Genomic DNA, 22,649 nt, shown 5'->3' on the forward strand with positions numbered 1-22,649 from the left:
CACTTGAGCCTCGAGCGACAAGGAAGGGTCAAAAAGGACCCCCTAACTACGAACCTGTTCCTTCAAGGGGAGTGTAACCCCATCTAGAACAGGATTAGCATCCACCATCTGAGCAGGGAAAGAGCTCACCAACAGTGTCTCAGTCTTGTCTGGATTGAGTTTCAGTTTATTAGCTCTCATCCAGTCCATTATCGCGGTCAGGCAACAGTTCAGCACATCAACAGTCTCACCTGTGGAAGGTGAAAAGGAGAAGTAGAGCTGTGTGTCATCAGCGTACTGATGGCAATGCACTCCAAAACTCCTGATGACCGCACCCAGAGGCTGCTTCACTCTTTGGCATAAACCTCTTTCCTTATCAAATGCCTCCTCTACCTGCGCCAACTTATTCCTTGACTCCTTTCAAAGATCTGACAAATCCTGACATGCATTATAAAATCCCCAAGCTGCTGCAGCATTTTCCTTTCATTTGGAAGGCTTGTATTCTTGGCAATATTCCTCATAGGCCCCATTCATGATTTGAATGGGGTTATCTCTTTTAAAACAACTATTACCCCACATGCACCTTCCCTTATTAATCAATGATTTCTCTATTTTCGTTAGGCGCTCTACTGGATTCATAAAGCATTTAGTTCGCTCCATGGCTGCCACTTTGCCATAGCTTAGAAATCTCCAACACCAAAAGCCAAATGCAAAGAGTTCAACAATGCAGACACAAAACAACCAAACCTAGTTTCAAAATAAGTTCAGGGATGAGCCAACTTCAAATGCCACATTCCCAGATCAAGTCACTCATGAGGAAAGCTGTTGCCCACCAGCTTTTTCTCCCAGATTGACTCTCAAAAGGAAAAACAAGATAGGGGTTTCTAAAGGGACAGGAACCAGTTGGGAGTCTCTGACAGCCAGAGCCCTGAACCTTCTCAGTGCAAATCTCATTTCCACTTTTCCCAAGTGCCTAGCACCACCGGCTCAAGCCACTTGCAAGGCTTCGTTCCCCAGGATTTTGCGGAAGAGGATGGAGACACAAGTGTTATCAAGGGCTTTCGAAATGGATGGGACCCAGTTTAGGGAACCCCCTTAGTAGCTTCTGGCCACTTGTGGGTTAACCTTCTCTATCCAGTATCAACTTTGGCCAAACACAGTGCCACAATTGTTGCCACTGTTTGCCAAAGCTTTGCTGCCAGGGACAGAAGAGGAGAGAGATAACAATGTGCCAGGGAATTTCTATACCTCAACCTCTAAATTACCACAGCATTTAAAGGACATTTCCCCACTTATTTTAAACCAAGAGGCAGCCAAACATATTAAGAAAGGAAAAGGAAATCACACCCATTCCAGACACATTCAGAACTTGGCTACCTGTTTCCCTGGATTGCAGGACTGTTCACACGTTCCTTTATTTTCTGTAACCCTTGCTGCCCACCAGTCTCCGCCAGTCTGTTACATTTGCTCTTGGAAACCTGAGTGTGTAAACTTGCCACCTACCTGTCCCATGAAACACACCTCCTTGAGAGGAGGGGGATCTCTTGCTAGGGATAAGAACAAGCGCTTTGCCCTGAAGTGTGCCTAAATGGTGCGTATATATATATTTAACCCAAGAAAGGCAGGTCCAAACCAGACTAAAGGAAAGCTTGATTTTATTGAGAAAAAGAGTAGAACAGCGTTACAGAATTACTTGGGTGCGTGGCAGCATTAATCATTGATATCCTAACCCATTCATAACTTTAAACTAAAGAGATTAAAGAACCCTATTACTATTAAAAGTAGGAATGATTACCTCTCCTAGGCCCTGAGTGGGCGGCTGAATACAGCTGAAGCTATGTGGAAGAGCTCTGATCCAAAATCAGGAAGGAATCACTTGGTCTCAAGGGTTTGCATCGATAACACTTGTCCCTTGTGAGTTCCTTGATGTTGTGTAAAGGAGCTACTCCACCTGAAGGTCTTTCCACACTCCAAACATTTATAAGGTTTGTCCTCTGTGTGAGATCTGTGATGCGAAGTAAGTTGGTCACCCCGACTGAAGGTCTTTCCACACTCCAGGCATTTATAAGGTTTGTCCCCTTTGTGACTTCTTTGATGCAAAGTAAGGGTGCTACTCTCACTGAAGCCCTTTCCACACTCCAAGCATTTATAAGGTTTGTCTCCCATGTGAGTTTTGTGATGCGAAGTAAGGTGGTCACTCCGACTGAAGCTCTTTCAACACTCAAAGCATTTATAAGGTTTTTCCCCTGTGTGAGTTTTGTGATGCAAAATAAGGTGGCTACTCTGACTGAAGGTCTTTCCACATTCCAAGCATTTATGTGGTTTTTCCCCGTGTGAGTTCTTTGATGCGAAGTAAGGGCGCTACTCTGACTGAAGCCCTTTCCACATTCCAAGCATTTATGTGGTTTTTCCCCGTGTGAGTTCTTTGATGCGAAGTAAGGGCGCTACTCTGACTGAAGCTCTTTCCACACTCCAAGCATTTATGAGGTTTTTCCCCTGTGTGACTTCTTTGATGCGAAGTAAAGGTGCTACTGTGCCTGAATCTCTTTCCACACTCCAAGCATTCATAAGGTTTGTCCCCTGTGTGAGTTCTTTTATGTTTACTAAAGGCACTACTGTCACTGAAGCTCTTTCCACATTCCAAGCATTTATGAGGTTTTTCCCCTGTGTGAGTTCTTTGATGTGTGTTAAAGATGCTACTGCAGCTGAAGCTCTTTCCACACTCGAAGCATTTATAAGGTTTGTCCCCTGTGTGAGTTCTTTTATGTTTACTAAAGGCACTACTGTCACTGAAGCTCTTTCCACATTCCAAGCATTTATGAGGTTTTTCCCCTGTGTGAGTTCTTTGATGTGTGTTAAAGATGCAACTCTGACTGAAGCTCTTTCCACACTCCAAGCATTTATAAGGTTTGTCTCCCGTGTGAGTTCTTTTATGTTTACTAAAGGCACTACTGTCACTGAAGCTCTTTCCACATTCCAAGAATTTATGAGGTTTTTCCCCTGTGTGAGTTCTTTGATGCGAAGTAAGGCTGCCACTCCGACTGAAGCTCTTTCCACACTCGAAGCATTTATAAGGTTTGTCCCCTGTATGAGTTCTTTTATGTTTACTAAAGGCACTACTGTCACTGAAGCTCTTTCCACATTCCAAGCATTCATAAGGTTTGTCTCCTGTGTGAGTTCTTTGATGCGAAGTAAGGCTTCCACTCCGACTGAAGCTCATTCCACATTCCAAGCATTTATGAGGTTTTTCCCCTGTGTGAGTTCTTTGATGTGTGTTAAAGATGCAACTCTGGCTGAAGCTCTTTCCACACTCCAAGCATTTATAAGGTTTGTCTCCCGTGTGAGTTCTTTGATGCAAAGTAAGGCTGTCACTCCGACTGAAGCTCTTTCCACATTCCAAGCATTTATAAGGTCTGTCTCCCGTGTGAGTTCTTTGATGCGAAGTAAGGCTCTCACTCCGACTGAAGCTCTTTCCACATTCCAAGCATTTATGAGGTTTGTCCCCTGTATGAATTTTGTGATGCCTAATAAGGTGGCCACTCTGACTAAAGCTCTTTCCACATTCCAAGCATTTATGAGATTGATAAGGTTTGTCCCCTGTGTGTGTCTGTCGCTCCTGTTGTCTCTTTGCTCCATCTTGACTCCTCACTTTCTGCTCCTGCATCTGCTCCTCAGCTTTTTCCAGTGATACTTCAGATGGTTCTCCCTCAGCCTTGACTCCCCAGATGTATCCTGATGGAATGAAAAGGAAAGGAGATAAAATGATGTGGAGAAATCCTGTGAATGTATTATGATTTGTACTTTGAAAACATATTTCTGGGAGTTCTGTTGACATCAGAGTTTAACTGTCGAAGCTCGACGCCTTGTATGGAGTTATTTTAGCAGTAGGTGCTTGGACATGTAGTGAAAGCGGGGAGGGCAACTCCCACCCACTGTCACTATGTAGTGAAAGGCTTGAGCCCACCAGCTGTCTGCCTTCACCATCCCAGGAGTCAATCCCCAGCTTTGGGCAATTGATCCCAGCAAGTCCTGCTTTGACAAGGTTGTGCATGCTCGCACCAACCCTGCAAGGTAGTAACTGCCACCACCCTTCTAGCTGGTTAGCACTCTGGGGTGAAGGGAATTGCAGAGCCCAATTAAAACACCAGAGCTTCTCAGGAGAAGAGTATGGATGCACTCCTTGTCCCTTCTAAAGTCTCAGGTAAAACAATCCTCTGTTACACGGTAGTTGTAGTCGAATGGCAAGGACTGAAGTTAGGAACTAAACGCCCTCTCTGGAGTGAACACTCCTTGGTTAAGATAATTAAAATTTATTAAAACGAAAATAAGGAAAGCATAAAAGTTTTACAAATAGCAAAGAGGTACATACAATAAATTTTAGTAGCAATTTAGATACCATTGCCATATGCCCAAAAAGTTAAGGTTTAAAAAGGAATACAGTAAGAGACTTTTGGCACAGATTAAAATAAGAAAAGCTTCCTAGCCTAAGCTATACTTACAGATCATAAGATGTACAGATGAATAGCTTTCCTCCCCTCAGGGAACTTTCGTGTCAGGATGAAAATGGAGCCACAACAGAACATCATCTATGCAAGCGGCTGATCCTCCGAAGTGGGACAAAAACCCAAAGTTCTGAGCCCCTTGTTGTGGAAGAAATCTTGGCTCAGCCGGAGACAATTAACCAATTGACATTTTCATCAAAAGGATGAAAAAACTATGTTCCCACAGCACCTGGCGCCTCCTCTTGGTTTCCCATAACAAACTCAGGGAGTTTGACAGCCTTGACAGAACCAGGCCCCTTCTGCTGATAAGGAGGTGCTCAGCTAACTGTCAGCCGATAGCGCTGTGTTGTAAAATCACCAAGTCACAGTGATGGGGGGGAACCAGATGTTTAACTGCTTGCCAGCAGGTTAACAAAAAAGATGTCAAGGGGAAAAATTCCCACAAGGCTTTGGTGTTCAGCCATTTTAAATGCAGGCCAGGGTAAAGCTGGCAAGCTGGCATGACAGAACACAGGTTGTGAAAAGAGATGCAGAGAGAGACAACTGTAATAAAAATCTACTCTTCTTCCTCCATTTAAGGTGGACAGCCCAGTACTTATAATGGGGAAATATTATATATCCATATGATGGGGAATAAAATATACATAAGCAAGATATATTCTTCTATAAAACTACTTGTATTCAAAAAGGTTCATAACATATTAATAGTTTTGTAGCAAGCAAGACTCTTTTTTTCTTTTAGAGCAGTCTTCCCTGACTGTGCTGGTTTGTCCTTTAGATAGTTTGGTAGACAGTGCTGGGGAGGAGTCAGTGGTCGTGGTGCACGTTGGCACCAACGACATGGGGAAATGCAGCCGTGAGGTCCTGGAAGCAAAATTTAGGTTGCTACGTAGGATGCTGAAAGCCAGGACCTCCAAGGTGCTTTCTCTGAAATGCTACCGGTTCCACGCACAGGACCAGCCAGACAGGCACATCTTCGCAGTCTCAATGCGTGGATGAGACGATGGTGTTGGGTGGAAGGGTTTGGATTTGTTAGGCACTGGGGAACATTTTGGGACAAGCTGGGCCTGTACAAAAGGGACGGGCTCCACTTGAACCAGAATGGAACCAGACTGCTGGCACTTAAAATTAAAAAGGTGGCAGAGCAGCTTTTAAACTGACTGAGGGGGGAAACCCGACAGGAGCTGAGAAAGGTCCGGTTTGGAATAAACCTCCCCCCTGGGATAAAGACCAAAGAAATAACAAAATTTTAAAAGGGGTAGGCCTAGAAGTAGGCATTGTGAGAGCAGGGGCACAGGATATCAATTCAGAAGGGCAAAATTACCACAGGCCAAACCACAAGTGCCAAAGACACTTGAAGAGAGACACTGCTTACAAGTGCCTGTACGCTAATGCTAGGAGCCTGCGAACCAAGATGAGAGAACTGGAGTGCTTGGTCTTAGAGGAGAGCATTGATATAGTGAGCATAACGGAGACCTGGTGGAATGGAGAAAACCAGTGGGATACGGTTATCCCTGGATATAAACTATATCGGAAGGACAGGGAAGGACGTATTGGTGGCGGAGTCACTCTATACATGAGAGAAGGCATTGAATCCAGCAAGCTTGAAACCCCAAAAGAGGCAGACTCCTCCACAGAATCATTGTGGATGGTGACACCATGCCCCAGGACGGATTTAATATTGGGAACGATCTATCGTCCCCCTGATCAAAATGCTCAGGGAGACCTTGAGATGTGATATGAAATTGAGGAACCATCCAAACTAGGAAATGTGGTAGTAATGGGTGACTTCAACTACCCAGACATAGACTGGCCGCATATGTGTTCCAGTCATGACAAAGAAGCAAAATTTCTAAATATTCTAAATGACTATGCCCTAGACCAGTTGGTCATGGAACCCACCAGAGGGATGGCAACCTTGGACTTAATCCTCAGTGGGGACTGGGACCTGGTGCGAGATGTAAGTGTTGTTGAACCGATTGGGAGCAGTGACCATAGTGCTATTAAATTAAACATACATGTAAATGGCCAATTGCCAAGAAAATCCAACACGGTCGCATCTGACTTCGAAAGAGGAAACTTCACAAAAATGAGGGGATTGGTAAAAAGAAAGCTGAAAAACAAAGTCCGGAGGGTCACATCACTCTAAAATGCTTGGAAGTTGTTTAAAAACACTATATTAGAAGCTCAACTGGAGTGCATACCACAGATCAGAGAAGGTAACCCCAGGGCCAAGAAGATGCCAGCATGGTTAACGAGCAAGGTCAAAGAAGCTCTTTGAGGCAAAAAGTCTTCCTTCAGAAAATGGAAGTCTTGTCCGAATGAAGAAAATAAAAAGAACACAAACTCTGGCAAGAGAAATGCAAGAAGACAATAAGGGATGCTAAAAAAGAATTTGAGGAGCACATTGCTAAGAACATAAAAACCAACAGCAAAAAATTCTATCAATACATTCAAAGCAGGAGACCATCTAGGGAGGCAATTGGACCCTTGGATGATAAGGGAATCAAAGGTGTACTAAGGAACGATCAGGAGATTGCAGAGAAGCTAAATGGATTCTTTGCATGTCTTCACAGTGGAAGATATAGGGCAGATCCCTGAACCTGAACTAACATTTGCAGGAAGGGATTCTGAGGAACTGAGACAAATAGTGGTAACTAGAGGAAGTTCTAGGCTTAATGGACAATATAAAAACTGACAAATCACCGGTCCGGATGGCATCCACCCGAGAGTTCTCAAAGAACTCAAATGTGAAACTGCTGATCTGCTAACTAAAATATGTAACTTGTCCCTCGGGATCCTGGAAACTACAGGCCAGTTAGCTTAACTTCTGTCCCTGGAAAACTGGTAGAAAGTATGATTAAAGCTAGATTAACTATGTACATAGAAGAACAAGCTTTACTGAAGCAGAGCCAGCATGGCTTCTGCAAGGGAAAGTCCTGTCTCAGTAACCTATTAGAATTCTTTGAGAGTGTCAACAAGCATATAGATAGAGGTGATCCAGTGGATATAGTGTACTTAGACTTTCAAAAAGCGTTTGACAAAGTACTTCACCAAAGACTTCTGAGGAAGCTTAGCAGTCATGGAATAAGAGGAGAGGTCCTCTTGTGGATAAGGAATCGGTTAAGAAGCAGAAAGCAGAGAGTAGGAATCAACAGACAGTTCTCCCAATGGAGGGCTGTAGAAAGTGGAGTCCCTCAAGGATCGGTATTGGGACCTGTACTTTTCAACTTGTTCATGAATGACCTAGAATTAGGAGTGAGCAGTGAAGTGGCCAAGTTTGCTGATGACACTAAATTGTTCAGGGTTGTTAAAACAAAAAGGGATTTCAAAGAGCTCCAAAAAGACCTCTCCAAACTGAGTGAATGGGCGGAAAAATGGCAAATGCAATTCAATATAAACAAGTGTAAAATTATGCATATTGGAGCAAAAAATCTGAATTTCACATATACGCTCATGGGGTCTGAACTGGTGGTGACCGACCAGGAGAGAGACCTCGGGGTTGTAGTGGACAGCACGATGAAAATGTCGACCCAGTGTGCGGCAGCTGTGAAAAAGGCAAATTCCATGCTAGTGATAATTAGGAAAGGTATTGAAAATAAAACAGCCGATATCATCATGCCATTGTATAAATCTATGGTGCTGCTGCATTTGGAATACTGTGTACAGTTCTGGTCGCCTCATCTGAAAAAGGATATTATAGAGTTGGAAAAGGTTCAGAAGAGGGCAACCAGAATGATCAAGGGGATGGAGCAACTCCTTTACGAGGAAAGGTTGCAGCATTTGGGGCTTTTTAGTTTAGAGAAAAGGCGGGTCAGAGGAGACATGATAGAAGTGTATAAAATTATGCATGGCAGTGAGAAAGTGGATAGAGAAAAGTTCTTCTCCCTCTCTCATAATACTAGAACTCATGGACATTCCAAGAAGCTGAATGTTGGAAGATTCAGGACAGACAAAAGGAAGTACTTCTTTACTCAGCGCATAGTTAAACGATGGAATTTGCTCCCATAAGATGCAGTAATGGCCACCAGCTTGGATGGCTTTAAAAGAAGATTAGACAAATTCATGGAGGACAGGGCTATCAATGGCTACTAGCCATGATGGCTGTGCTCTGCCACCCTAGTCAGAGGCAGCATGCTTCTGAAAACCAGTTGCCGGAAGCCTCAGGAGGGGAGAGTGTTCTTGCACTCGGGTCCTGCTTGCGGGCTTCCCCCAGGCACCTGGCTGGCCACTGTGAGAACAGGATGCTGGACTAGATGGGCCACTGGCCTGATCCAGCAGGCTCTTCTTAGTTTCGGAACTACTTGAATTCAAAACAAGTGATATCACTGTAACAATTGATAAGATGTAAAAAAAGAATTGCAGTAAAATGCTTAGCTAAATTTCTTTACTCATTTGCTGGAGCACTCAGCTCATGGTGAAAGGGTACTTTCATGTGAAGCACTGTACGTTGCCAAATTCACTAGAACATGATGCAGAAAGCACAGTACCTATGCAAGTACCTACGCATTGCCTATGCAAATAACTGTGCAATACTAGAATGCCTATGTCATCCTGTGTCATACTGATGTGTTAAATCCTGATTGGTAGATGCTAAAGTCTTTGTCCTGAAATGTATAAAAAACCCAGGCCAACAGTGCCAAGTTGCAGTTCTCCACCCACTAGGTGGGAGACTGACCAAGTGTACACTTGTCATCGAAGAAAGGCCTACCTTTTTGCTCCAAGCGTCTGTCTTCAATATTTATAGACAAGGACCCCCAGCAAAAGATCCCAATGGAGGAAAATTTCTCCAACAGTTATGCACAGCTGCAATTTACAAACTTAGGATGTATCATTTCGTTTTATTAATAATCTGTATATAGCCATAGGCTGTTACAAAAGCTATACAAATATATATGCATAAAAACATAAAAGGAATGACAGCTTAAGAATGTGATAGAATAAAGTTTAAAACATTAGTTACCTCAGCAATTTTTTTTTGCTGGCAAAGCAAAGTTAGCAGTGGAAATTATTATATGTGGATGGACAGAAGATAATAAAAAAGCCACTGTTTGGAACCTACTGAGATCTTTTTTCTTATGAAGCACAAGACGTAAAAATTTTGCTCTCGGGAGACAATACAATCGACAGTCTAACATGTAATGAATCAGATCCTCAGGAACCTTACAACCCATTATACATACTTGTTCGGCAAAAGGAATACCCAAATATCGACCTTGTAAACACGCAGAGGGCATAACCTGGAATCGCAATTCTGTAGAGGCTCTGCGAAGAAGGGCCCTTGTCAGTATATCCAAATACGGGGGCCACGCATGATTCGTTTTAATAAAGGGGAACCAGGTGGAGAAAAGCGATGTAGCGATCGCAGCTCGATCTTGTTGTGCATCCTGATTAAAAATCAGGTTACTCAGTGCCTTAGAATTAAGGTTTCCGAGTAAATTAGGTGACAGGTGGTAAAATGGACTTAAAACAGAAAAATTTACCGCCCAACCCCCTTTTCCATCTGTTCTTCCCAACAAAGTTTGACTAATGAGCGTAGATTGACTAGTGAAAGTTTCTTCCAGTAGCGTAAAAACGCTAAATCTATCCTGGCCGCTAAGGAGGGAGAATTAAGTTCAGCTCTCAGATGGGCCACAGGGGTACTTTTGGGCAAGCCCAAGATTTGCTTGAAAAAAGTGTTCTGGATTGGCTCAAGAGCTAGACGTAGGGAAGGGCCCCAGATCTCAGATCCATACATGATTGTAGGAAGAATTTTTAATACATAGAGTTTGGACAGTGGTCTTACCAGTTGTCCTCCCTTGGAATAGAAGAATTTTTTCAGTTGCCCAAGGGCTCTGAGAGCTTTTAATTTAATATGTGCTAAGTGATCGAGACCAACTTAAATTATTATTAATGAGTATTCCCAAATATTTAAAAGTGCATACCTGTTCTATTCTATGGCCATTCAAACGCCAAATGGTTTTGGATCTGCTATATTTCCCACAGACCATTATTTTGGATTTTGTATAATTGATTCGTAAAAGTTGTGAATCACTCTATTCTTGAAGACAAAAGAGCATACGTCTGAGGCCTATTCTATTCTGAGACAACAGGACTAAGTCATCAGCATAAAGAAGAACCGGGGTTTTCCTCTCCTTAATCGACGGAGGGAAGAAAGTTGGGGAGGCCATTGATGGAACAATATCATTAATAAAAAAATTAAATAAAAATGGGGCCAAAATACATCCTTGCTTAACTCCTTTTGTTGCTGGGATCTTTTGAGAAAGAGAGCCATTTAAACCGAGATGAACTCTTATATAAGTATCATGATGTAAAATTTGAAGAAGCCATAATAGTCTTTTATCAATACCAGCATTATCAAGTTTCTTCCAAAGTAGAGGGCGATCTATCGAATCAAATGCCGCCTCGAAATCGATAAACGCTAAATAAAGTGATTGAAGCGGGCCCTTTTTTACCTTCCTTATAAGATGATATAAAATAAACACTTGATCTATCGTGCTGGACCCTTCCCTGAAACCGGCCTGGACATCGTTTATTTAAAAGGTACCGCCCATATAACTTTGCAGCAACATCCAAGAGACTAATACGTCTATAATTAGATGGAATAGCAGGGTCACCTTTTTTAAATATAGGAATCACTATGCTTGATTTCCAGCCTTGGGGGATACAGCCTGTTTCATTAATTTTAGTAAACAAAACTGCCAGGATAGGACGCCACCACAAGGAAAACGTTTGATATAAATCAGGAGGGATCATATCTTGACCAGGGGCTTTCCCCAAAGTCAGTGACGAAATTAAATTATCAATCTCCACACTAGAAACTGGAGGCCAAGGAGGAGAATCTATGGGGAGGATAGGTGAACAAGGTCGAAATGATGATGAGTCCCCAAAGATGGTTTGAAAATAAGTGATCCACGTTTCCAGTAATATCGGGGGAATTGAAAAAGAAGGTCTATCAAATAAATTACCATGGACCAGACTCCAAAACTCGCCCTGTTTCCCTTGAAGGGCTACCAGACCAAGGCGTTGCCAAAGCGAGGTGGTATATGATAGTTTCTTTTGTTTCAATAGATTATTATACTCTTTTTTAAGTTTTAATAGTTTAGCAACAGCTATTTCCGAAAAATGAAGTCTAGTAAAACGCATTTGAAAGCAAATCTGCTTTTTTTTGGCCTGGCAAGACTTATCAAACCACAGTTTAAAACCTAATCGAACATTAAGTGAAAGGGAGTTAAATGTAGTGACTAATGGTTGGAGCTGGGTGGTGATCTGTTCAAAAATCCCCCGAATATCGTTTGACGGCAGGGAGGCTTTGTAAAGCAACTCCATCATCACGGGGGACATAAGAATTGTTTTAATCTTTTCAATTAAGAACATGGACCATCTTTGGCGTCTCGGCCCCTGATAAGCTTCTAAATCTGTGGCTATCGGGGTCTGAATCGGCTGAATTGTGGAAGTAAACAATTTCAAAATTAGTGGTAAATGATCGCTATCAGGCCTATCACCTATAGAAAATGTATAGGGGATGTATCCTGTCTGACAGGAACATGGCCCTTTCCACTGCCCAGAGGGTAGCTCACACCCCCTCTCTCCCTCCCTCCCAAAATATTAACCCCCTCTTACCTACAACACAACATAGTGCTGGAAGATGAGACCCCCAGGACAGATGGAACTCTGTGAGCTACTGGGGAAGAACAACGGACAAGTACGAGTAGTGCTATGACCAAGGATGCAGCTGGGTCATGGCCAAAAGGAAGCCCAGAGGCTGATGCACACAATGTGACAAGAGAGTCCAGAGTTGTGCAACATACACAATACCAACACGGAATGTGAGAAGCATGAACCAGGGAAAGTTAGAAATTGTCAAGCAAGACACGAAACACATCAGCATTACAATAGTTGGTGTGACTGAATTGAAATGGATGGGAAAGGGACATTTTCAGGCAACTATACAATATTTATGTAGGAAATGATAAATTTAATAGTGAGAAGTGACATAGAAAAAGCAATTAGGAGCTATAATGCAAAGGCTGAGTGAGGGATATCAATGAGATTTCATGGGAAACCTATCAATGTAACCATCATCTCAGTCTATGCTCCAACGGCAAACAGAGAAGAAGAGGAAACTGAGAGATTTTATGCAGAAGTACAGGAAGAAATTAAAGGGAAATTTAGGCCAAGAGTAGGGATGTTGAATAATCAACATGGGAACACACTGACTGACTGAGATGAAACAAAAGGAAGATGGAAGCAATACACTGAAGAACTCTACAAAAGAGATGCCAAGATGACAGATTCATTCACAGAGGAACCATACGATGAAGAACCAGAAATGTTAGAATCTGAGGTGAAAGCTGCTCTTAAAATACTTGGAAGAAACAAATCACCAGGAATAGATGGCATACCAGTAGAGTTGCTACAAGCTACTGAGACTGAATCTGTCCAAATTTTGAGAAAACTTTGTCAACAAATATGGAAAAGAAAACAATGGCCACAGACTGGAAGCGTTCAGTATACATCCCAACTCCAAAGAAAGGGGATCCCAGGGACTGTAGTAGTTTTTGAACTATTGCCTTAATATACCGTGCAAGGAAAGTAAAGGCTCTTACCATATATGGAGTGAGAAGGGCCAGATGTTGAAGCTGGTTTTAGAAAGGGAAGAGGTACCACAGATTGCATTGCAAACATAAGATGAATAATGGAACGGACCAAGAAATATCAGAAGGAAATCACACTGTGCTTTATAGATTATAGCAAACATTATATTTGTGTATGGTTTTAATACTGGAAATAGTTTAATTTTATTTTAATGTAGACTTTGTATGTTTTTCATTATATGTATTTTTATCTGGAAGCCGCCGTGAGTTCCAGTTTTGGAAAACAACGGGGTATAAATAAAGACAGTAACAATAACAATAATAAAGCCTTTGACTGTGTAGATCATGAAAAACAATGGAATGCTTTAAAAGAAATGGGGGTGCCACAGCATCTGATTGTCCTGATGCGCAACCTATACTATGGACAAGAGGCTACTGCATGGATAGAATATGGAGAAACTGATTGGTTCCCCATTTATTTAAATCTATATGCAGAACATATCATACAGAAAGCGGATTGGACCAAGAAGAAGGAGGTGTGAAAATTGGAGGAAGAAATATCAACAATTTATGATATTCAGATGATAACTTACTACTTGCAGAAACCAATAATGATTGGAAACGAATGCTGATGAAAGTGAAAGAGGAAAGCCCAAAAGCAGGACTACAGCTGAACGTCAAGAAGAGTTAAGTAATGACAACAGAAGATTTATGTAACTTTAAAGTTGTCAACAAGGACACTGAACTTGGCACAGTCATTAACCAAAGTGGAGACTGTGTTGTCCTTATGTTAAAACCTGTAAATATGGTAAGTGCGGGTTTATGGAGCGGCGGACGAGCCAGCTCGGATCCTCCTCGCAGCAGCGCCGGAGGATTGCCTCCACCCCCAGCTCAAGCCGGCGGGGCTGTTCCCTGCTCGGGGGCGTCCGTCCGGCATGTTCTAGTACAGCCCCGGTTGGCGTTGTGCAGGAAGAACTGCCGGGAGCTGCGGAGAGAGAAACGCAAGTTTCGAGAACCGCTGCCACAACTTCCCGAGCCAGGAGGTCCCCCCACGGCAGCCGCCGCCACAGACAAAAGATCTAGGAGCCAGCCTCGCAAAAATGGCGCTTCCCCTTTCCAGAGAGTTAGAAAGAACTACAGGCTCCGGGCCATACTGGCCCCCAGCCCGTACATCATCGCCGCCCACCACTAACACCATTACCGATTCTAACTCTGTCGTCGCCGGGCAAGAGTAAGGAGGCTCTGGACAAGGACAGAATTAGGTTCTATTTTATTGTTTAGATTTTAATGTCCTGATGTGTTTGTATGTTCTGTTATGTACGTCGCCCAGAGTGGCTGGACAGCCAGCCAGATGGGCGACTAATAAATCTAAAAAAAAAAAAAAAAAAAAAAATTATGAAGGCATATATGGTAAGTGAATTGAATGAGAGGGGGGACAGCATGGGTTGGAAGGCTGGAGAATGCTGGATGATGAGTGATTTGGATGGGTTGGTTGGCAGAGTTCTGACGGAGGGCTGGATTATATTTGGCTGATATTTAGACAGTATATATATGACCAGAAACATAAAGAGTGACACTATGTGAAACCATACGCTTGTTAAACATTCCTAAAGTAATCTTGTTATTTCCTGGTGTTATCAAATAAATACTTTTATTGGTTTACCAAAAGCGTGATCCTTGGCTGGGGATATACAGACCAGAAGGGAGGGCAGGGTAATTACCAAGACTGAAGGGAAACTGTATCAAATAAATGGTGGCAGCGGTGAAGGGAGATATTGTGACATCGTCAAGTATCCAGAGCAACCCAGGATTGTATGCTTTATAGACAAAGATACAGGGGGGTTGTGGACAGCAAGGGCACCCAGACACAAAGTGATAAGAACATAAGAACATAAGAAGAGCCTGCTGGATCAGGCCAGTGACCCATCTAGTCCAGCATCCTGTTCTCACAGTGGCCAACCAGGTGCCTGGGGGAAGCCCGCAAGCAGGAGTGCAAGAACACTCTCCCCTCCTGAGGCTTCCGGCAACTGGGTTTCAGAAGCATGCTGCCTCTGACAAGGGTGGCACAGCACAGCCATCACGGCTAGTAGCCATTGATAGCCCTGTCCTCCATGAATTGGTCTAATCTTCTTTTAAAGCCGTCCAAGCTGGTGGCCATTACTGCATCTTGTGGGAGCAAATTCCATCGTTTAACTATGCGCTGAGTAAAGAAGTACTTCCTTTTGTCTGTCCTGAATCTTCCAACATTCAGCTTCTTTGAATGTCCACGAGTTCTAGTATTATGAGAGAGGGAGAAGAACTTTTCTCTATCCACTTTCTCAATGCCATGCATAATTTTATACACTTCTATCATGTCTCCTCTGACCCGCCTTTTCTCTAAACTAAAAAGCCCCAAATGCTGCAACCTTTCCTCGTAAGGGAGTCGCTCCATCCCCTTGATCATTCTGGTTGCCCTCTTCTGAACCTTTTCCAACTCTAGAATATCCTTTTTGAGATGAGGCGACCAGAACTGTACACAGTATTCCAAATGTGGCCACACCATAGATTTCTACAACGGCATTATGATATCGGCTGTTTTATTTTCAATACCTTTCCTAATTATCGCTAGCATGGAATTTGCCTTTTTCACAGCTGCCGCACACTGGGTCGACACTTTCATCGTGCTGTCCACTACAACCCCAAGGTCTCTCTCCTGGTCGGTCACCGCCACTTCAGACCCCATGAGCGTATATGTGAAATTCAGATTTTTTGCTCCAATATGCATAATTTTACACTTGTTTATATTGAATTGCATTTGCCATTTTCCCGCCCATTCACTCAGTTTGGAGAGATCTTTTTGGAGCTCTTCACAATCCCTTTTTGTTTTAACAACCCTGAACAATTTAGTGTCATCAGCAAACTTGGCCACTTCACTGCTCACTCCTAATTCTAGGTCATTAATGAACAAGTTGAAAAGTACAGGTCCCAATACCGATCCTTGAGAGACTCCACTTTCTACAGCCCTCCATTGGGAGAACTGTCCATTTATTCCTACTCTCTGCTTTCTGCTTCTTAACCAATTCCTTATCCACAAGAGGACCTCTCCTCTTATTCCATGACTGCTAAGCTTCCTCAGAAGTCTTTGGTGAGGTACCTTGTCAAACGCTTTTTGAAAGTCTAAGTACACTATGTCCACTGGATCACCTCTATCTATATGCTTGTTGACACTCTCAAAGAATTCTAATAGGTTACTGAGACAGGACTTTCCCTTGCAGAAGCCATGCTGGCTCTGCTTCAGCAAGGCTTGCTCTTCTATGTGCTTAGTTAATCTAGCTTTAATCATACTTTCTACCAGTTTTCCAGGGACAGAAGTTAAGCTAACTGGCCTGTAATTTCCGGGATCCCCTCTGGATCCCTTTTTGAAGATTGGCGTTACATTTGCCACTTTCCAGTCCTCAGGCACGGAGGAGGACCCGAGGGACAAGTTACATATTTTAGTTAGCAGATCACCAATTTCACATTTGAGTTCTTTGAGAACTCTCGGGTGGATGCCATCCGGGCCCGGTGATTTGTCAGTTTTTATATTGTCCATTAAGCCTAGAACTTCCTCTCTCGTTACCACTATTTGTCTCAGTTCCTCAGAATCCCTTCCTGCAAATGTTAGTTCAGGGTCAGGGATCTGCCCTATATCTTCCACTGTGAAGACAGATGCAAAGAATTCATTTAGCTTCTCTGCAATCTCCTTATCGTTCTTTAGTACACCTTTGACTCCCTTATCATCCAAGGGTCCAATCGTCTCCCTAGATGGTCTCCTGCTTTGAATGTATTTATAGAATTTTTTGTTGTTGGTTTTTATGTTCTTAGCAATGTGCTCCTCAAATTCTTTTTTAGCATCCCTTATTGTCTTCTTGCATTTCTTTTGCCAGAGTTTGTGTTCTTTTTTATTTTCTTCATTCGGACAAGACTTCTATTTTCTAAAGGAAGAGTTTTTGCCTCTAAGAGCTTCCTTGACTTTGCTCGTTAACCATGCTGGCATCTTCTTGGCCCTGGCGGTACCTTTTCTGATCTGCGGTATGCACTCCAGTTGAGCTTCTAATATTGTGTTTTTAAACAACTTCCAAGCATTTTCGAGTGATGTGACCTTCTGGACTTTGTTTTTCAGCTTTCTTTTTACCAATCCCCTCATTTTTGTGAAGTTTCCTCTTTTGAAGTCAAATGTGACCGTGTTGGATTTTCTTGGCAATTGGCCAGTTACATGTATGTTTAATTTAATAGCACTGTGGTCACTGCTCCCAATCGGTTCAATAACATTTACATCTCGCACCAGGTCCCGGTCCCCACTGAGGATTAATTCCAGGGTTGCTGTCCCTCTGGTCGGTTCCATGATCAACTGGTCTAGGGAATAGTCATTTAGAATATCTAGAAACTTTGCTTCTTTGTCATGACTGGAACACATGTGCGGCCAGTCTATGTCCAGGGAGTGGCTGGTGGTGCTGCCTAGCAGTGGGATCTTGTGAGATCTGTGCTAGAGCGGTGTGAGAAAAAATATAAAGGACAATCCTGACTGGTGGTGTCCTGAGGTGGTGCCTAGTGTAAGGCGGTAGCCACAAGCAGGTGGGAACCTGACAGGTGGAGCCAAAAGTTGGGATAGTCACAGAGACGATAGTCAAGAAATCAGAATAAGTCTTGGACTGTGGAGGGTAGCTATGGGAAACGATCATCAAATGCAAAGATGGATCACCGAACACCAAAGTCCAGATCTTTCAGACCATGGTATTCCCCATCTCTATGTATGGATGTGAAAGTTGGACAGTGAAAAGAAAATCAACTCATCTGAAATGTGTTGGAGTAGAGGTTTGTGGGTACCATGTCCCGTGAAAAAGACAAATAATTGGGTGTTAGAACAAATTAAACCAGAACTATCACTAGAAGCTAAAATTGTAGTCGTGGTCATTGGCAAGGTACCGGTTCAGAGCCAAACCTCTCCTGTATGAACACACACTGGTCAGTATAAATAACTTTATGAAAGAATAAAAGAGGTGCACAGTTACAGCAGCAAAATAGGTCCTTAATATCAACATCCAAAAAGGGCAAGGTAAAACCTAGGGAGTTCAGCCACAAGACAAAAACAAGAAAACTATCTAACCTAGTCTAATACAGGTAGACAGTTGCACAGCCCCCCTTTCCTCAGAGAGAGGAACAGTCAGGAGAGGTGATGCAAAATGGAACCTCAGCAGGAAACATCAGGTAGGCAGGATGGGACCCAGGAGAGGAACAAAAGCTAAGGTTTGAGCCCCATACTTATGGCAAACTGCCCAGCAACAGGCCGGATCCAATTAACCAATCTGGAAATTTCTTCATGAAAAAAGGGCCCATCAATCACCGGCGAAATGAAACAACTTCCCTAAAACTTCCCAGACATTACAACCTTGATGGAGCCCAGTTTCTACTGACAAGGTGGTCTTAGGGTGGGCCTCTGAGTATCCACAGCTGGGAAATAAAACTGCCAACTCAGAGCTCTAATACAGAAACGAAATGTTAACCTGTTAAGATCCCACATTAACAAATGAAACCCCACGTTATTTTGCTATACAACCATCTTGAATTCAGGTGTTCATGACACTTTGGACACCTCATGAGAAGACAATAATGCTGGGAAAAACAGAAGGGAGTAGAAAAGGAGGAAGGCCAAACAAGAGATGGACTGATTCCATAAAGAAAGCCACAGACCTGAACTTACAAGATCTGAACAGGGTGGTTCACGACAGATGTTCTTGGAGGTCACTGATTCATAGGGTCACCATAAGTCATAATCAACTTGAAGGCACATAACAACAACAGTTTGGCTATGATCTGATAGGGATAAGAGCAGAAAGGTTTGGGTGATAATGTGATGAAACAGGCGCAGCTTGGGAATTATAGTACATGCAGTGTTGATTTAATGCAGTATAGAATGTATTAACCTGATTTAATTTAGAAACAGCAGAAAAGCAAAATTCCTCTGTGGATACTAAAAGTGCCTGAGAAGGCCAAATGCTGAGTTGTTGTTTGATATTCAAAATGCTAGTTTGCTCTTCCTATGTAACGGGACACCTTCCAAGAAGATAGAGACTGAGCTAAGAATGTGGTGTGCCTGGGGGAGGTAGGAACACCACGGAGGAGCGTTCAAGCTTAGAAAGCTAGCTGAATGCAGAGACAATGAAGCTCACTGAAAAGTGTTGCTAACAAGATGGGAGGGGCTGTTTTAGGAGAGCTTGAGAGCATATAACTGGTAACTATCCGAACCATGCTTTTAGACTAGGATTCTGGCATTAGCCGAATACTTGGTCTCTCTTTTGCAAAAGATATTGGTAATCAATCAATAAAGGTGTTGTTTTATATCTCTGGTTTCTCATCTGGTGATTATTGGAGTTTCCTCCAGATGTAAAGAGCCTTTTGGCGTAACAATAAGAAGATGTTCCTGTGAGAGAGATGCAACAATAACCAACCATTTTGATTTTTGAAGGGTCGCCATAAATTGTAATTGACTTGAAGGCACATAACACCCACACACCTACACTACGTAAGTTCAGCCTGAAGTGATCCAAGAGAGCCCAGTGCCCCACAAACTTAGGTGGGAGGAAATATCCTTAAAAGGTGGGCTGTGATATGCAGCCTTTGTGCCTCATCCACCATCAAGAAAAAGCTCCCACCAATTTGCACCCGTTTGAGGAAAAACGCAGTGGCGTCACGAGGGTTGGTGTCACCCGGTGCGGTAACTCATGGTGTCACCCCCATGGACCTCCTCCCGGACCAGACCATACAGAATCCTTAGTAATGTATTTTGTACTAATGTTACTCGTAAATTGTAATTCCCGTATATCACTGAATGTAATAGCAATAGTAGTGACATAAACAACTAGCAAAATTAAAATTACACCTTTAAATTACAATATTATACGCACAGCCTAAATGTATTTACATTTATACATAGTCTCATGTGGTTAAAGTGAAAATTCAGTAAGGAAACAATAGAATTCGAAATAAAAACGTTTAAGAACTACATCAAAATTATGTTCATTTTAACATTAAACTTTACTGTTACATGAGATACATTCCTCCCTCCTCCTCTCACACACCGTGGCTGAAGGTGATTGAGTGACAGCACAGGCAGGCTCAGCCAGCCAGCATTTACCATTTGCTTGTCACATGTGCTCTCTGCTCTGCTTAGCCTGCCCGGCTCCTCCCCTCCGACCATCCCCTCGCTTGGGGCGGTGGGGGGGCTTTTTCCATCTTTCGTCGGTGGCTGCTACTCATCAGGCGGCAAGTAGCTTTCTTCGGTTGACTTTCGGGGGAATGAGGCATCTTCCGCCCGCCCGCTCACTTGCTTACGCAGCTTACCGGGATGGAGGAGGAGGGGAGTTCTTGCTTAAAGTGTGGCCGGCTGGGGGGGGTGGCTCGTGGTGTCACCCCTGTCTCGGGGTGTCACCCGGTGTGGCACGCACCTCCTGCACCACCCTAGTGACGCCCCTGTTACTGTTGATATCAAATTCAGGATGATTAAAATAAAGAGGGATTGTGAGGAACTCCAAAAGGAACTCTCCAAGCAGACTTGGGTATTAAAGAGCAAATGCAATTAAATGTAAGCAAGCGTCAAGTGATGCACAGAAGTAAAAAAATCCATACTGAACCAGTGGTGACTGACAGGAGAGAGAGACCCTGAGGTCATAGCGGTTGCCTCAATTAAGATACTGATGTTATAGCTATGAAATTGGTGGATTCCATGTGAGGGATCATTAAGACACAGATTGAAAATAAAACTGCCAATACCATAATGCCATTATACACATCTAAGACGTGATCCTACTTGGAATGCTGTCTTCAGTTCTGGTTGCCTGACTGCAAAAATAGCATTCTAGAGGTGGAAGCGGTAGAGAAATGAGCAATCAAAATGATCAAGGGTGGCAACGTTTGGGGATTTTTGCTGTAGAGAAAAAGCTTAGAGGAGACACAATAGAAGTGTATGATCACACCAGACCTTTAAAGCACATTCAACATTAATGTAAAGCACATGGCTTCCCCCAACGAATCCTGGATAATAGTATTTCCTCACTGCGCTACATTCCCAGCACCCTTCATAAACTACAACTCCCAGGACTCTTGGGAGGAACCCATATGCTTTCCATGTACACTGTAGATGTGCCATAAAGGTGTGTGGTGTGCAGAAACTGGATAACATCCTCTGATTTAGTAGGGAACTTACACCTCGTGTAGGAAGATTGAGCAGGAAATAGCTCCCACTATTTTGCACCCGTTTCAGGGAAAACGTCACCCTCTAAAGAGTTTGTCTGGCAGGCTACCCTAAAAGAAGGAGGGCAGGGCCACGTTTCTGCCTTCCTGAATTAAACAGCGACCTTAAATCTAACAAAACAGGAAACTGGGGAGGGCTGGCAGAATGGCAGTATTGAAAGAAGAGCCTCACTATTCAACTATCACAGCTGAACCAAAGGACAAACGAGGCAGTGCAGAAGCGGCCCATTTAGCGCACTGGTGTCTCTTTAGCTCTGTTCCAATTACGAGGCTCCTCCATCTCCAGCTGAAGGCCACAAAATTCATCATCACAACCACAGATGTTCCGAGGGATCATTCGATCCGGCCCCAGCGCAGCCAGCCTAGTTCAGGGGGGAGGCGGGCGGGACGGGGCGGGGCAGAGCTGCAGCCTCCGATCTGGAGGGTCTGTGGGGAGGGGCGCTTCAGGGGGTCCTCGCCCCCTTCCCCCTCCCCTCCTTGCCTACCTTTGTCTCCAGGCTCCCCCCGCGCAACCCCGCTGGCCAACATCGCTGCGCACGAAGAGGGGCTCCTCCGGCGCTCCCAGCCTCCGTTTCTCGCAGAGAGGCGAGGCAGGAAAGGGACGTCCCTCCTTTGCGCTCCTTCCTTCGGCTCTGTGGTGGATTGTTAACCCTTAAGTGGCTGGAGCTCCTCAGCTATTCTGCAGGGAGAGCAAGGGGAGGTGGTCTGTCCCCGCTTGCACGGCGGTCTCCCGGGGCTCCCAGCGGCTGGGGGACTTATGAGGCTCTGGGAAGGCTGCTATTCCCCCTGCCACCCAGTCCTTTTCAACTCCCTCCCCAGAGGGATCAGCCTTTCCAGCACGTGTCTGCCAGAGCAGAGGTCTGAGGCCAGCTGCAGGGATCGCAGCAGGCATCCACTGGGATGCCGCTTAGAAAGCTGGGAGCAGCGGAGGTTTCAGCTCCTGGGACACCTTCTGGGAAAACCCGGAGTGGATTTCACTGCCCCACTAACTGGGAGGTTTTGTTTGCCCATCCTGGGGGGGACCCTGCCTCACCACTCTTCTGGAGAGAGACCCACTTTTTTTTTAAGAGATGTTTTCTGCTTATGTGCAGGTCAGCATATATGCAAGATCCGCTGGAAACGAGGTGATTTTCTGTCTATTCCATCCTAATATTACTGCTGAGGAAAGGCTTTGATAAATGTTCCTGAAGATGTCCCCAGTTTGTAGAGGAGATAAAATTGCACCAATGAAAATCAAATGTTTTCGTTCTGCCTTTACCTCATTTCAGGTGGTCATTTTCTTTTATTTTTGGCAGATCAAACT

General features: G+C 43.8%; 1 protein-coding gene across 1 annotated transcript; it reads right to left on the reverse strand.

The window, feature by feature from the left end:
* Positions 1–2,293: 2,293 nt before the first annotated feature.
* On the reverse strand, positions 2,294–21,943 carry LOC133381909 (zinc finger protein 501-like). The gene is made up of 2 exons (XM_061621489.1): positions 21,832–21,943; positions 2,294–3,711 (listed from the first exon to the last, which is right to left on the reverse strand). The coding sequence occupies exons 1-2, from the start codon at positions 21,872–21,874 to the stop codon at positions 2,294–2,296; spliced, it is 1,461 nt and encodes a 486-aa protein (XP_061477473.1). The 5' UTR covers positions 21,875–21,943.
* Positions 21,944–22,649: the final 706 nt, after the last annotated feature.

The sequence above is a fragment of the Rhineura floridana genome, chromosome 3, assembly GCF_030035675.1.
Source record: "Rhineura floridana isolate rRhiFlo1 chromosome 3, rRhiFlo1.hap2, whole genome shotgun sequence".
Taxonomy (NCBI): domain Eukaryota; kingdom Metazoa; phylum Chordata; class Lepidosauria; order Squamata; family Rhineuridae; genus Rhineura; species Rhineura floridana.